At 43.7% G+C, this 16,358-nt stretch overlaps 1 protein-coding gene across 1 annotated transcript in view; it reads left to right on the top strand. All coding sequences in view use genetic code 11, as the record gives it.

The window, feature by feature from the left end:
- Positions 1-1,885: 1,885 nt before the first annotated feature.
- EGR_06347 (hypothetical protein) overlaps positions 1,886-16,358 on the top strand; it is a gene marked incomplete at both ends in the record, with an annotated part of 17,465 nt that continues 2,992 nt past the window's right edge. Inside the window, 5 exon segments of the mRNA XM_024495596.1 lie at positions 1,886-1,918; positions 1,932-1,988; positions 3,482-3,562; positions 10,563-11,018; positions 14,684-14,879. Of these exon segments, the coding sequence (XP_024349994.1) occupies positions 1,886-1,918; positions 1,932-1,988; positions 3,482-3,562; positions 10,563-11,018; positions 14,684-14,879 (823 nt within the window).

Genomic DNA, 16,358 nt, shown 5'->3' with positions numbered 1-16,358 from the left:
TTAAAAAATCTTATACTTTTAACACACTTGATTGAAAGCATCCTGATGCATACTAGCCAAGATGTCATGCGACATCACGTTATGATGCATACGCATAAATACGCAGGCTCTTGATACCTCTTTTGTTGTGCACCATTTGGACGGAGTGGTCCTTTGGCTATTCTGACCAAACAGGAGGACCGGAATGCAGTGTTGTGAAAGCACAAAAAATGACAAAATCGCGTGTGTGGAAGTAGAATGGATTAGCATTATGGAAAATGAAATTTCTTCTGTGTAACTCGGCTAGTCGCAGCTAAAGTGATATTAAGGAAAACTATTTACCAATATCCAACATGACAGGCTGACTACAGGCCTGGTCTGGGTTAGGTTTTGCGGAAGTTAGCAATGATTTATTAAGTCTCAAGGGCCTGCGTATTTGTGCATACGGGTATGATAAAATCTTATTGCACAAGTTTTGTTACACGGAAAGCAATACGTATGTAGTAGCCATACGTCTCATTCTGCAGCTGCTCAAATCCATGTCAAATAATGTAAAACTACGATTAACAATCTACATCTTTGCTTTGAAATCTGTGGGTCATAATGACTTCACTTTTGCACTTCCTTTAGGTGGCATGGCTTTCAGGGCACACCAGTAGACCTTAGATCTTCTGCCTGACGACAATATGTACCCTGTCCAAGCATTTAAAGAAGACCCAGAGTACTGTGTTAGTGTCAGCGGAAAGTAAACCTACCCATAAAGATCAAATACTCCTATTTCTTTGACTTAATGTTAAATCTTAGCATGACGGAAGAGGTCCATATGCTAAAAATATAAGAATTTGTGACGATGTTTAGCTGGATGCGGAAAAATGATGCGTATATTTGGCAAATTTATCAATCCCGTATTCTGCATGAAAGTTGTTAAAAACATGATTGATACTAGTCATGTGTCTCCAGGAAAATTTTTGCTAAGAAACTTCACCACACCTGTATAGAGACGTTAATTACGTGAACACACTACACCGTTTTTACCTCTCCACTAGCTGAAGAGAACCCAGATAGGTGTAGCAGGGCAGCACTGGTGAAATAAAAATTAGCAAGGCGGAATATTCGCAAAAACCTACCCCCACGAAGCCACGAGCTACTTCGTTAATTGTTCCATGATACTACTATTAGGCCAATGTTTTTGCGACTAGCAAGAGACTCACGTGATGGCTAGGACATTACCCTCTTCTAATAAAGTTTCAAAACAGGACGAACCTATATTTAGTAGATCCGTTGAGATGGGAAGTTACGTTGCACTCAGACATCTCGCTTGCACGCAAATCCGTTGCCTGTCGGCGTCTAATAGCAGCTTTGATTCCAACAACACTAAATATGTTGTGACAGGTAAAAATCGACGTTTAGAGAAAAGAATCTATTTATGCATTGATTATTTGTTTAATTATCGGTTTTGTTATCAGGCCACTAAGGGTTCCGTCATTGTACCTCCGTCTGATACCATCAGCTTTAAATCAACCCACTAACTTACAAAATTTACCTGTATTTTGTAGTTTCTTTGGTTCTCCGAGAATTTCTAAGGCCCTGCATTAAATTGGGATTAAGAGAGATCGGCGAATATCTATGATAAGTGAAGGATAGAATTGGAATAACAAAGTATTATTAAGACTATGCTCCATTTATCAAAATGTGGTTAAAAACTTTCTGACAGCTCTAAAAATGGAAAATAAGGGACGTTAATAGGAAAGACATTCGGCTTGACATTTCGCCCACTCTCCAAAAGAACACCACTCATTGCACAATATCAAAAACCAACGCGCTATATTTGTTTATTTACGCTTTAGCAAACAAACCTTCTATTTTTACTTATACTTTAAAGCCAGTGTGAAAATTGTATTAGTAAATGGTTTTGTTTTACCTGGCACACAAACTGCCGGTATAGTTGTAAGGGTCGTAGTCGAAGCTTTGTCTCAGACTTCGGAATTCACTTCGCAAGGAAACCAGGCGTAAGATATCTTTTGGTCCCTTTTACTATCTTGTTTTCAAGAGGCACCTGTTCTGAGGAACCCCCGACTTTTTGGTAAGCGTCTTAGGAGATGCTACTAGGACCCAGGCAGATTTTTATTTATTTCTTCGAGAAATGGTGTGCAATAACTTTTGGATACACCTTGTTAGGTGTTCTTTTAATCCATAAATTATGTAATAAGTTTCCGGTAATTTGTTCCTGTGACCATGGTGTTGTGTTTCTCTTTTCTGTTTCCACGCCTCAAACCTATTAACACGACCGCTCACTAGTGATGCCATGATGCAAGCACTGAACTGATTCGCCTGTAGCTGTGGCTTTCTTGCGACTTGTTTGGTTGGTGTTTCGTTTTTCTCAATACTACTTCCCTTTTTTTTTCACAATATCCATCACACAATTGATCACTGCTTTTGCGCATATGCTCTGTTGACAAACAGATGGACTAACAAGTTCACAAGAGCGAGTTTTAAGGTTACTCTCAGGTGTCCGGTGTTTCATTTTTTAGTTAACTACCGAAGTTAAAGCCGTTGTTAGGCACGGGGTGTCGACATAAGGCCTTACTGCAATAATGATTGTTGCAGCTGATTCAACGGAAGATTTTTTCCTCACCTTCTGCACACAAGATCTACTTCGTGTTTACTTCATTATTTAACGAATTAATGTTAATTTAGTTTACCGGTCTGACAAAATTTCCGCGGCATAGTTCCCAATGTTTTGGTTTTCGTCATTCGTTTCTTCGTATTCTCTGAACCACTGCTTTATACATTGTTAGGCAGGAAAGCTCAAGCAATTTTCTGTGGAGACTGTTGTTATGTTGAATTCTTCACTAAATACAGGTTTTTGGTTTTGTTCCTAAGATGTGCGTTCGGCATTTCGTACACCCCCTGGTACTTAATCTGCAACAAATCTTGGAATTAACACTATTGCACCTTTAAATCGCCTAGTTGGATCATTAATGCAATGAATCCCATAATTTGTGGGGTTATTTGTATCTCTGAGTTCTCAAAATGTGCTGCCTTTTTAGCCTCGAGGTTAACTACACAAGGGGTATTTTTGACTTACAGTTCCGTAATTACTGTGACATTAGACGCGTTTTGTCTGCATCCGTATGCTCCCTCTTTATCTCCTCCTCTCTCTTTCTTTGTCTCCCATTCAATACGTCGCTAGCTGCTTCACACGCATAGATACATACATACATGCCTGCCTGCATGTATGCATAGGAAAGGCACAGCTTATTGGCTGATGCCCTCAACTCGACTACCAATCCCCATTTCGCCAACACAATCAGCTGATTTAGCTTACTACCTCCACCGCCGCCGCGTATGTTGGCAGTGCCTTTGCGCACTTACCTGCTATTACTTCCTACAGTTGTATCCATTTTCTACACACAGACGTGATTGTACACTGTCGATGCCTAATTTTCTATCCTTCCACTTCTTTTTTTGCAGGCCCTGTGCGCTTCCGATTTACTGATAGGCGCCTATGGAGGCTGTGAAACTCAGTCGTCGCCGTATTTCCAATCTTGACTGCGACGGATACCGCCCAATGAAACGGCGGGTGAGTGTGTAGCTTCGATGTTGCATTTATTGAACGTTAGTTCTTTGGTATATTACGGTTAGAGGTGGCATCTGCTTGTGCATCAATCGGATTGGTTAACTCAAAACGACAGAATGTATGTCTGTGGCTCTTCGTTCGAAAACGGATGCTTGTGTTAGTTGGGTTTATGATTATCGATGGTACACTGCAATACTGTTAGTGAGGCTGCTTTTTATGCACTTTCCTATCCCCTCTACTTAGCATCGACTCTATAGCCTAAAGGGCTACTTCAAGATGAGTTTTTTAGTTGACTCGGTGATTGCACGCTTTCACTTAGAATTGGATTAAAGAGCACAATTAGCTCTATCTGTGTGTATTTTGCGCACCGGATAAACAGGCCCAAAGTACTCTTAAATTGGCGAATGGTAAATCTTACAAGAGGAACTTGTACATAATCCTTTTTTCTCAACACTAACTTTCTGATTTAAGCTTTATTTATCAAGGGACCTGTGATGTTGGTAGGTCAGCTTATTGTTCTTTTGAAATATGCTTTTTGAGGTCACTGCTTCATCTTTGTACACTACACATATCAGATGACCACTTTTTTATCTACCCGTGGTAGGATATGGCCGCTATCACAGCAGTGTTGGTGGCACTCACTGAGTTTTCATGCCTTTGGATTTTGTTAATAAATGTGCTACTGACAGCGACAAGAGAGGTGAAGAAGTAGAAGCTCTCCGCGTTTCATTTCCTGCCCCTTTTGATAGGAATGTGGCGTAGCGCACTCTCCCACATAAACACACGTTGCATAGTCACGTCACGTACGGTTGCTGCTTCTGCTATTTCGTTGCCATTAATGAAGCCTCACCTCCCCCTTGTTAATTGCTCACCTCTTCGTGGCAGTGATAATATCATAATCTGCTCGGTCACGCTGCTTTCTGCCTCTATGCTTTCCACCGAGTCGTAATTGAGAGCGACCAGCAGAATGCCGAGGGCCGAAAGGCTCGTGCTATCTACAAAACTTTCACTCTCGCAGACAGCGTTACTAGATGGACGACTTATCGTCCGTAGGGCTTTTACACCAGACCAAAGATATATTTCAGGACGTTAAATTGAACACCGGAAGATGAGAGGCTCGTGACAGAAGCTAAGCCTTTATTCTCCTCACGGACCTGCTAGCACTCAGTATTTAAAGTCCTTTATTGGTGAGAAGTCTACGTCAAATTTGGACTTGTTCTAGCTGGATGATGAGGGTATAGGACTTGCGCTCAGTCATGCAGTGGCACAATGGCGGTCTGTTTAATAGCAGTTACAGGAAAAGCTTTATGCACCGCCGCAATGTAAGGACCACCATCAGCCGTAAATGGAGGAAAAGATTGAATGAGTAGATGAATGCATGCACGCATGTATGCGTGCTTGTGTGCGTGTGCATTTGTGTGCAATTGTAAAACGCTGGCGCATTTTAAGGCCATGTTGGAATCAAGTCCCTCTGCCTGGTAGTCACATACACAGTACCTCGTGTAGCCGTCTCTCGACCCTACTATCAGCCAGTAATTGTGGTCGTACCCCAAGGAGTACGTACTTTGAAGAGGGACTTTAGATCCCTTCACCTCCCCACGGTGACGATCTTGCTTCGAGCCCCTTTCGAGGTGGTACTGCTTCAGAATGAAACGAGTCAGTGAGTCCGGGCACTCGATTAGGATGGATATACTTTTGCTCTCTTCATGCCTTCCTAAAATCTGAGGTTAATTAGTGGTTAGAGAAGCACTAATTAGTGCCGTCTCTCCCTCTAGGTCCGTTGGCTTTTTTGGCATGCAGAACCTTTGTGTCCAATCATAGCCCAAAGTTAAGGCGATAGCAGAAAACGCATGCACAACCACATACACTCGGGCTGTCGGTAAAACAAGTCGATTTGCATTAATTCATGCCGATGGTACGCGAGAGCATGTTTGTCAACCTGTCTAAAAGCGACAAGGGGCTCGTTCCATTGGCTGGTATTGGCCAATCAGCTGTTGCGGGCGAAATAGGGGATCAAATGTTGGAACACCTCCTTTTTTTCTCTCCCTCTGGCAAACTTGCTTTTCCTTCCCCGCCAAACACTAGGTGGGCTGCCTTTTTGCGGTCATTTCTTCTTCTTCCGGTTTATCAGATTGCTCCCTATGGTATTCGATAAATTACCTGTTATATTGAGGGTGCGCTTAGCAGAGCTCTCAACCGAAAATTGCTCATCTCGTGCCCTTAGAATGACCTCGATTTTTGCAACAGTTGCTCCGCTTATATGTTTACAAAGCTGTGTAGTATCATGCACTAAATTTGATTGCTCTGGCTAATAAAACGTGTTTCCTAGAGTGAACGCCCAAATTAGATAAGTAGTAGTGCCTTTCAAACTACCCATAAGAAGTTGCTTTTGTAAGCAAAGAAAATCTCTACTACTGTCCCGGCCGCGAGCAAGCCAAAGCACGCGGGTTTTCAGCCTGTCTGCCTGCCTGCCTGCTTGCTTGCCTGAGCCAGCGAACGAGCTGGCTGGTGAGTGGGTGGGTGGGAGAGGAGATAATTGGCCAAAGACGCATAGAAGGAGGAGGAGTTTCACATAACCCGTGCCATACTCATGCATCCCACACGTGTGTCCCTCTTTCGATCGATACTGCCAAAAAAGACGCAATTCTCTTCGAGGGGCAAATGAACTTGATGAATTCTTAAGACGTTCATAACCAAGGGTCACATATGTGTGACTCTCCGCTTTTGCCTGAGTCCGTGCGTTGTTGGTATGACGTGTGTTCCCTATTCGCTTTATCAAATCGCCAATGAATTTAAGCAACTAGGTAAGTTGGTGCAGGCTGTTTGTGTTCTTGGAGAGGGACACTTTAGTCATTTCGGTGGTGCGATTGCTGGTAGCATCTGAATTGTGTTAGCGGCGGAAGTTTTATCATCCGTTTTTTTGGTAAACTCGTTTTTGGCTGCTGGTACCCCGTATATTTAGGTGCTATTGGTTGTGTGTTTGTGTGCATGTCCTGTCCCAGTTTGTGTATATGCACGCGTCTCTCCGCGTTCGGCGCTTACTTAGCCATTTATTCTACACTGTCAGTCATCCGCGACCACCTCGTGACACCTAGCCATGTCGGTTCACACTTCAATGTGGATGCCAAATACTAATTATTTAGTAGTGTCTTAAACAAGGCTCGGCTTTTATTCGGACTAGGGGTATAGCGGTAATACCAGTCTCTGTAAATGTGTTCTTTGCCTGGGTAGCAGTTAGGCTCTCTACCTTTGTCTTGGTTCTTTGTTTGAGCTCCATCACACATCGTCAAATCGCCCTGTGCGGTAGGAAGCATAGAAGGGGTGCGATAGGTAAAGTTTTACCGGCGGCAGACTTCTTTTAGGCGTTAAATTACTTTAGTCAATAGTGATGCTTCCGTAATATACGGGCTCGGGCGAACGGCAACATTGTTAGCGTGGAAAGCAACTTACAGGAGATGGTTGAGAGAGCAGAATGGCATGTTATCATTAGGATGGGAGACTCAAGAACTACTTCATTTTGCCATCAGGACTTGGCTCTTGCCTCGCCTATAATCACACTTGGTGGTTTTGTGTTTAGGTGGACTGAGAGACAAAACGCTACTACAGCTACCACCATAACGTGAGTCATAGTGGGTGAAGCTGGGACGTTCTAATTCCCTCTCTCTCCCATTCTCGTGTAAACTCATGCATCTAAGCTTTTGGGAGGCCTAAGACACACACACACACACGCACCCGTTCACCCACCTGTCCAGCTAGTTTTCATGTCTAGAAGAATGGGAATGTGTCTTAGGAAACGTGCTGCCTTCTAACTGCCTACTTTTTGGCTCGTTGACCTGATGATGATTTGCGAAACAGCGGCATGGGAGGGGGAGGAGGACGAGGCGGAGGGGGAAATATCCTGTCTTTCAACCATTAGCACAAGTCACTTTGAGTGGAGCAACTTCCCTTTCGATCATAGCGCAGAACGTGAAGCTGGAGTGGTTATCACACGTCGACATGTTCTCGATTACATTTCCTGTGATTTAGCCATATTTATGAAATACACTTCCCCCCCCCTTCTGTGGTGCTTAGGGGTGGTGTCTGGTTGATAAAATTACGTTGAATCAGGTTCACTCATCGCTGCCGCTAACGGATTTGGCCGTAGCTTTTGAATAGTCCCCTTTCTTTTAAGAATAAGTGCAATAAAAAATAATTCTCCGGACTTATTTCTTCATTCAAATTGCTTTATCCAAGTGGAGGCATGAAGAAAGTGACCTCAGAGGGTAATATCAGGGCCTAATGTTCATACTAAAAGCACTTCCTTAAGCATCGATGCTTCCCTTCCAATCCAATCTGATCCCACCTGATGTTTGAAAGTGGAAACCGACCAAAGATCACACATTCTGTTGCAAGTCCCCAAAGAAGGCCTCGTCTTCTGCAGTAAACACTTCATCGAAGTTGTTTCTCTTCAGGATGGGCTTCTGCTTATCACTGCCAAAAGAGCTATCCACGGGGTCGTAATATTGATATACCGATCTTGGAAGTGGCTTTGTCACTTGTTAGCCCACAATGGAGCATAGGTGGTAAAGGGGACACATTTGCCTCCTTAATATCAATACTACACTGTTCAATTATTTTTCCTCTTCGTTAAGTGACAGCAGTCAGTTTACGAAAGTGTGTTTTAATTCAGCTGAAGTTTTAATCTTGCTCTCTTTGGTTTTTTCCCCATTACATGATCCTACGGCGGTGATAATGGTTGTGGTAGTGGCACACCCTTTTCTGCATTAAAGTTTGGCGCAGCTGTCATTAAGAGTCCTAGATGTCATTGTCTGTCAGAAAAAAACAGACTACAGAATGCGGTCTGCGTTTTTACACATATATTCCCCTAGCTTACTCTTTACTCGCTCGCTCTCTCTGTGTGATTCCATTTAGAGAGGAAAAGCCCATCGACCTTTTTTTCTGCATTATTCACAAGTTGACTGCTGGATTGGGGTAAACTACTTTGCTAGTGTAGCGTGCTGCCCATTATCGTTGTCTTCATCACCTTTACTGGGAGATTAGGCTTTTTTCTCCACTCTTTTTGCCTCTTTCAAGGCATCGTCGATTCCATCGTGCATACACCCACACACCTTGTTATTCATGCTTTCTCATCCTCTTTCGGTGTGACTTCACCGTGATAAATGGTTTGATTATTTGCTGAGGCAGATGCCTGAAACACGGTTTTTATGCAAATATCCCATCATGGATGTGTGTTTGCTCTCACAAAATCAAATTCATCTCGTATTTGCGCAGAGAAGGACTTCGAGTCTCTGAGCATGGGCTGGACATTGTGTGGCCCTGTCCTAGAGAAAATGCTGTTTATTTCAGTGGTAGGGCTTTTTTCGACGGGTGGGCGAGTTGTGGGAGGGGGAGGAGGAGGGGCAGGACTTCTGGATGTCACATTCTCTGCGAGGCGCATTGATCTCTCTCCTTTCTTTAAGGAGGTGGCATACCTTCACTTTTTCCTGTTATGAAATAAGCAATTCTTTAAGGTGTAGTATCCGGTTGCCACCCAGAGAGGGTTTCCTATTGATAGTGGGCAGGCGCGGAACCCAATGACATCGAAATGCCTCCATCTAGCTGCTGTTTCGGTTTTTTTTTGCCTAAGTCCCTCAGGCCAGTACGTTGAGGTAAGAAGTTCTTGTGTGTTCACCTACTTGGCTTGCCTCTCACCCTAATCGTGGGAAGGGTTGGTGATGGATTTTGGGTGTACACTTGTGAAACTACGCATTACACCATCGTGACTGTGTATATGTGTGCGTGTGTGTTCTATCCACGTAAATATTTTCTACCTTTCCATCGATATACATTTTCTCCACCACCTGCCTATCAGTTCACACGGTGTTGTTTGATTGATCCACCTCGTGGGTTGTTGTTTGTATGTGAATAAAACATTCGGCAATATAGAAAATTGTTGTTGCTGTTATTGTTGTTAGCACCTTTTTTTGGGGGTCTTCTCTAAAATATCACGTTTTCAACTTGTCGAATTTGGAGGAACAGGGATGTCCGCTTAGAAAATTGTCCGTTTTTCCTCCTACACACAAACACATGCAGACAAATACAGGCAATGAAAACAACATATTTGATGGCAAATTTTCCTCCTGGAAATGGGCGATTAGTTGACGTTTTCCGGCTTCGATCACATGTGTTGAACGTTGTCCAAAGTTCCCAAAATTTGGTGATGCTGCTGAGGCAGAGAGGCTTGTCCTAGCTGTCTGTAGTTCCCCTCCACTCCCGGGAATGAGTGTGCCGGGCGAGTAGTCAGTGATAACCACCAGTAATCCACCACAAATGTCCCCTCACCTATCTCCAGATCCTGCACAAAGGGTCCATTCCTCATCACGGAGTCGGAGTCGGTAATAGAACAAGTTATTATTCGAGGAATAGAGGGCCTTTCTAGATGTGCTATATCCACCCCTCACCCCCCCGCGGACTAACTAGATTCAACTGACATTTTATCATAGGGGCGGAAAGTGGTGGAGGGCACAGTCAGGCCTACTAACGTACCTATAAGCTCTGATCCATATTAGTACTTTATTTATTGCCTGCCTATGGTGGGGGGTAGTAGTAGTGCCGAAATTGGGGTGAACTTTTTTTGATCACCTGACATAATTTGCGTCAGCTAAAGTTTTATTTCCTTCTCTCGGGGTCGTTTTTCCAGATTTTACTGGATAACTGCATTGATGAATATGTGAAGTATCTGACAAGTTCGACTGAGTAGTTAAATTCCTCTGTGGTGCTTCAATATTGCTAAGTTCCTCTTCCTGGAATTTATCTAGACAAATGCATTATTTCATCTGAAAGCCACCGACCGATGAGTTTGATACCAGTCATTCGTCATGACTCCATCATAAAGTATAAACCTCATGAAGGTGGGATGTAGACTTAAGAATTCGCAGCTTCTCCTTGGTTGGTTAATCGAATTGTCAGTTTCTGCAGTTTATCCATGCAATTTTACTAACGGGATCTACTGACTTCTTTATAGCTAAATGGAATGTGCCATCTGGAGGGAGGTGGTAATTGGCACATGAACCTGCTGCCAGAGAAGACTTCCCCCACTACCAATCCGACCTCGACTACGGCTGCTGCAGCTGCCGCAGCAGCAGCAGCGGCCGCCGCCGCTGCGGGCTATCTTGCTGATATAAAGCCCCAACCACAACTAGCTGCCCCACAACCGACGTCGAAACAACCGTTAGATTTTAATCATCAGCACCAGCAGCAGCACCATCCCAATGGAGCTGAGGGTCAGGTACAGGCCCCTCCTCCAACACACCATCAAGCCAATAATCGCAGTGGTTGTGGTCCTCCTGCACCTGCTCCTCCTCCTGCTGCTACTGCCACTGCTCTACCTCCTCCACCCCTTCTGGAACCATCCCAGCAACAACAACAGCATCTTTCCTCTATGGCACATCCCGTTCTCCCACCCAGTCTCCGTGAATCCGTAGGTTTCTTTTTTTCACATTAATCTTTTCGTTTACCTTTATACTGGAATGCAATTACAACAACCGAGTTCCCCCTAAAAAGACGTACGTAATGATTGATGAACCCTCCTACCACTAGAAGGTTGGTCGAAAACCCATTGTTGAATCGGTCCAAATACATGGCCCTTCTCACCTTGCGAGTGTCATTATTTGTCTGCGTCAATACTTCATAACCCACTCAATAGCCAGAAAATTTGGTCGTGCATTGAAAACATCTAATTCTTAACGTCAGTGGTAGGCACGCCTCGTTAATTTTGATGGATCCATAGGTCGTTGCTCTTTGTACTGCCTATAGTGGGTCGGTATCCTACAACGGACTCACTTTTTACGCTCACTAAACCACTTCACTCAATTTTGACGTGAGTATCACCGAAGCCAACTAGGGCTCCAGTCTCTTCCAAGAGATATGGTTTTTGGGCGGTTTTCTCTCTTCATACGTTCGGCTTCAACGTCCATCCCCTCATTGCATCACAGAGGGTGTCATGAGTTTGTGGCGTCCGTTGAGCTCCTCCTAAAAAAACCCCCAGAATAAGTTTTCTGCCCTGTGTCACATATACGTGTCGTTACGTATTCGTGCTGTAAATATCCTCCTTCTGTTATGATAACTGTTTGCACTAAATCGTGTCTCCAGTTTGATAGCCTATAAGGATCGATTCATGAGAGTCACTAATCCGCCTCCATGTTAACGGGGTGTATCTAACAACCCCCTTGATCGAGGCCAATGAGTTCCACTATCGGCTTTAAAAGTTTGATAGGCGACAAACAAGTTATAGTAATCATCTTCAAATATCTTTTGCGGGTTTTATTTTTATCATCGTGCAGACGATTCGCATATATTGTGTGTGTGTGTGTGTGTGTGACTCAGCGTAGTTTGTAGGTTGCCAGCTGTTCTACTGTTTTAATCTATGCAAGTGCTAAGGTTACAAGTCCATCGTTATGTCTACCTGACGTAATTATTAAATAAACAAACAAGTCTGCGTGGTTTTTGCTCAGCAATAAACTGAACGACTGTGGAAAATTTCGTAGAATGTTTTTTTTTTTAATTTGTAGCTACGATCTGCCCATTGGAAATCGAGGGAAAAAACGCAGTACCCCCTCCCCTACTTTGTATGTAATCTTGTAATGCCAGTATCCAATGCTGGGGGATAATCATCACTTTAAGGTTGGGGAAATGTTATCAGTGGAATACAGAGGATAGGGATGAGACAGAGTCGCCCTTTTTTCCTCCCTTTCCATCCTGTTCTCAAGTGCAGCAGCACTAGGCCTTCTCACGGATAAGACTTGAGTTAGTGGTCCTGTGTTTTCTTCTTCCAAAGAGAATGGAATTTCCTTCCCACTGGTTGACTAGCTCTGAGTACACTGAGAAGTTTTGTTTGCATGGTTGCATTGAGTGGAGAAAGAAATGCCAGTCAGATTGACCCACCCTTCAATCATAAAGCAATCGCACCCAGCACGCGCAATCTCCCAGCGATGGAGCGGTGAGCTCCCCAGCAGTGTGGCTGGCCGATTGTTTGGTGATGGCCACCAATGCCATGTTCACTTGCCGTCCATAGCTGCACCGTAAAAGTCCACTTCTCATTACGACTCAATTTTTTTCAGTCACCTAGTCAACAAATATTGCCTTCCCGATGGCGGGACCTTTGAAACCCCTTTCATCTATTACTGCGTGGTTTGTGTTACCCGCTTACTCTTAATGGCTTTCATAAATTCTCTTGATGTGTGAGTTGGTGACACTACCGATGCTCCGAACAATTTTTTTCCAAGAGAGACACGGGCGAATTGAACCCACGTAGACTACTTTTGGACTCACGGCTTCCTGGGCAACCTTCCGTAATGTCGGTACTGTGAAGTAGGTAACCTCAGGTGTGGTTTGCGAAGACGGGAGAGGAAAAAGATGTGTTTTCTCCTAGACTGAGGTGTCAGCACCTGTACTTTCTAATTCACACACTTGCCTGCCTCTCACAAGTCTACGAGTTACATCAAGTCGCCGCGATGAACTTTACGAGAGGTTTTCTGATCACCTGAAAGTCTCAATATTATGTGCTTTTTTGGTCTGACTCATGTGGATCTTACTCTTGAGATTTTAGCAATGCTTCTTAGAAAGTGTAATTTTACTGGCATGTGTGTCACGGATGTGTGACAGCCATTCTTCCGCTGGTATCTTGGCGACAAGCCTGTAGCATTAAATCCTACAGCGAATAAATAGGACTGGTTTGGTTGAAAAGCCTGAAATAACTTGATCTGTCCTGGGCTAATTGCACTTTTGTGGTAGCAGTAGCTGTTTTTTGGTCTTAGCAATCGCTGTGAATGGGGCTAGCAATAACCCCGCCATGGGGACTGCAGCGGCCAATTTTCCCTCCAGAGGTGGGATCCTTCTAGTGAATCTGTAGTACTTTTCCATTCACAGATCCTATAATCCTTCAAAAAATCATTTTGCATTTCACATAGTAAAAGCCTATCTTCACAAATGATAGAGGAGGGAAAGGAGGTTCAGGGCTCAATTTTTTCAGCTGGGTGTGTAAAAAAGGCGGTGTTTAATCTGCCAATACTGCATTTGTGCACAGGCTAGATTTGGCACACACACACACACACACACGTACAGATATGCCGTCTTTCTTGCTCATAGCATTTACTGTACCTTTCCCACTTTCACTTGCCGTTTTGCGTTTCCATGGGTAACGTTTCGGTGACATCCCAAATCTACGCTACCTGCCGTGAGGCGTCAACACATCTAAAAAGCACGACTTACACTCTTTTTTCCCCGTACTTTTCTTTTGTTTGGCATAAACACCCGAGACGTGAAAATTTGTAGGGCTCGAATGTTGCGTGTCGGTAAATAGGCTGTTATGACCACCATTGCAGCATGTCATATTATAACGGCAGAAGTGAAGTTCAGTTTTCCGTCACTGGCGGCTTTGATGCTTATGACTTATAAGGGAGTTGCATAGCTCATGTTGCTTGTATGAGAGGCTACTCGTTCAGTTGAAGAGATGGATTAAAGTGCTCCTATTTACCCTGCTTTGGCTACTAAAATACGTGTGTAAGTGAGTACATCCACTGCCCCTTGAGTCATCTTTACAGAGGCTATTTCAACCAAACTATTAGTGGAAAGCAGGCTGACAGCAAATTCGTAGGCGTGTGGCTTGGATTTGTATGCATAGAACTCCTTTTTTGCCTTTCTTTTCTTTGAATCTTACCCTCTAGGTTTCTCTGCGTGGCAAAGAAGCCCCTATTGCATCCTTGGAAATTTCGATGGTTTTTTTCACTTCCACGAACTAACCTGTAAGGATTCCTTGTGTCTTCGTGTCCGTGTAGGTTCAACTATCGACAGCAGATACCCTTCAAGGCTATTGTCGTTGCCTTGCGCCGAATTCGCTTACAGCAGCAGTCCTACCTTGGACAATTAGAATGTGGATCGGCCTGGAAGGAGGGGTAGACAAGACACCGAGATGAACTTCTATGGTGCCAGTCTTTTCCATACACACTTCACTAAACGAGAATTTTACCAAAAATTGGCACCGGAAAGGGAATATCTCGTTTTCAGAACGTTTTGTTCTCAGGAAAATCTAATCTTGCTCTGCAATTGGTTAAATTATGAGGCACTTGCAAGATTTCTTTACTGTAGGAGCGAATGCAATCGGTGGAACGGTGGATAAACAGCATCCCTCTGGACGCCCCAATCTACGTGCAGACCTCGCTGACCCAGATCGTGCCCATCTCTGATCCCAAATCCTTCCCCGACGAACTCTCCGTTTCCGACCATCTCCCCTCTGCTCCCAACAACTCCTCCTCTATCAGCGCTGCTGGAGACACCTCTCGAGGTAAATCATCTTATATTATTAGCTTCCATTTCCCTTTCCAGAAGTCGACTTATAACTTGGTTTAGTAGCATTCCTTGGAGCTGCTGTTCTTTTTTCCGATTTCAATTCGTAACTTTTTCTGCTGGAGGATTCCCTCGTCCAATTTCCGGTTATGCTGATCCTCTAAGACGCTACTTATATGTTTGTTAGTAGTTTAGCAAGGAAGGGGTGTTTATAAAGTTTCCAGGGCCTTCCTTTCTACCTCGAGATGATTGGTCTTATGCATTACACCACCAATCAATCGCACAGTTCTACCATAAACAAGGTAATAAACAAGACCTTTCTGTCATGAAGGCTACCAAAAATTCCCCTCTTTTTTTTTAAATCTCCACATCGGTTTGAGATTGTTTCGCGCCCCGTAATTGCTGCCAGTAAAAAGTACGAGTCCAATTTTTTTCGCAATAAAAATGAATCGAAATACAGAGGGAAAAAACAAATGAAAACACAGAGGCGACACAAGTGCAATGCGAAAAGCTGGACTAGTTTTCAGGACTTTTCGGAGTTTAAACCTTCTCTCCGAGTGGACGCAAAACTCAGGGGTTGGCAATCGTGATACGAGACAGCAGCGACTCTCCGCCCTTGCTTTTGACTGGCAATCTTCCCTTTTTCTATTAATTTACCCAACAAATGAATAGAAAGGCAAAAAGCATCATTTTTTGTCTGGGCCATCAGAGATCCCTTTTTTGAGCCAAAATTGTTCATCCCAGTCTTCATGCATTTGATAAGCGATCGGAATTCTTGCTTCTCTTCTAACTTTCGTTTTTGTTCAAGGTCATTGCAAGGCGGCTTCATGATTTACCTATTTGAGGCAATCATTTTGGTTATGTTAACTTCTTTGTGATGGTTTATGTGGCTTTAAATCCACGTAAACAGTTCATCGTTTTTGTTGGTTAAAAAATAATTTAGACCTTCCCACTTTTTAGGGCCTGTGAATACTCACAGGCAGAGATGGGCAGATAAAGGGAGCGTGAAAAATTAATCGTTGTGAGAATTACTACTTTCCACACTCACTTTAGCCTTTTCTCCCTCTCTGTCTTTCTTGCACCCTCTCGGCATACAAATTAGGCCCTTCAAGGTCGTTGACTGAAAAGTTTTGAATGCTGTGACTTTACAACGTGTTTAAATCACGACTTCATATGATGTTGCAGTGTGCGGGTTAGCAAAGCGATTTCGGCGTTTTAAAGTATCCGAGAGATGAAACAAAAGACGCCCCAATAAATACAACAAAACGCACTTTAGAACATACAGATTGCTTTAAAAATTGGGTTTTTAATAGAGTCTTCGAGTGGAGGAGGAGGTTGTGGACTGCATTTGAAACTGAAGCACCTGGTCCACTCCTGAAGATGTCATTATCAATTCACGGAAAGGTGGACGGTTGCACTGGTAACTGTGGTGGCATGATTTTTGAAGGGAAGGACTGTGGCCTACTTGGAAATGCGG

This window comes from Echinococcus granulosus (genome assembly GCF_000524195.1).
Source record: "Echinococcus granulosus chromosome Unknown EG_S00055, whole genome shotgun sequence".
Lineage (NCBI taxonomy): Eukaryota > Metazoa > Platyhelminthes > Cestoda > Cyclophyllidea > Taeniidae > Echinococcus > Echinococcus granulosus.
This window is presented reverse-complemented; position numbering and strand designations above follow the sequence as displayed.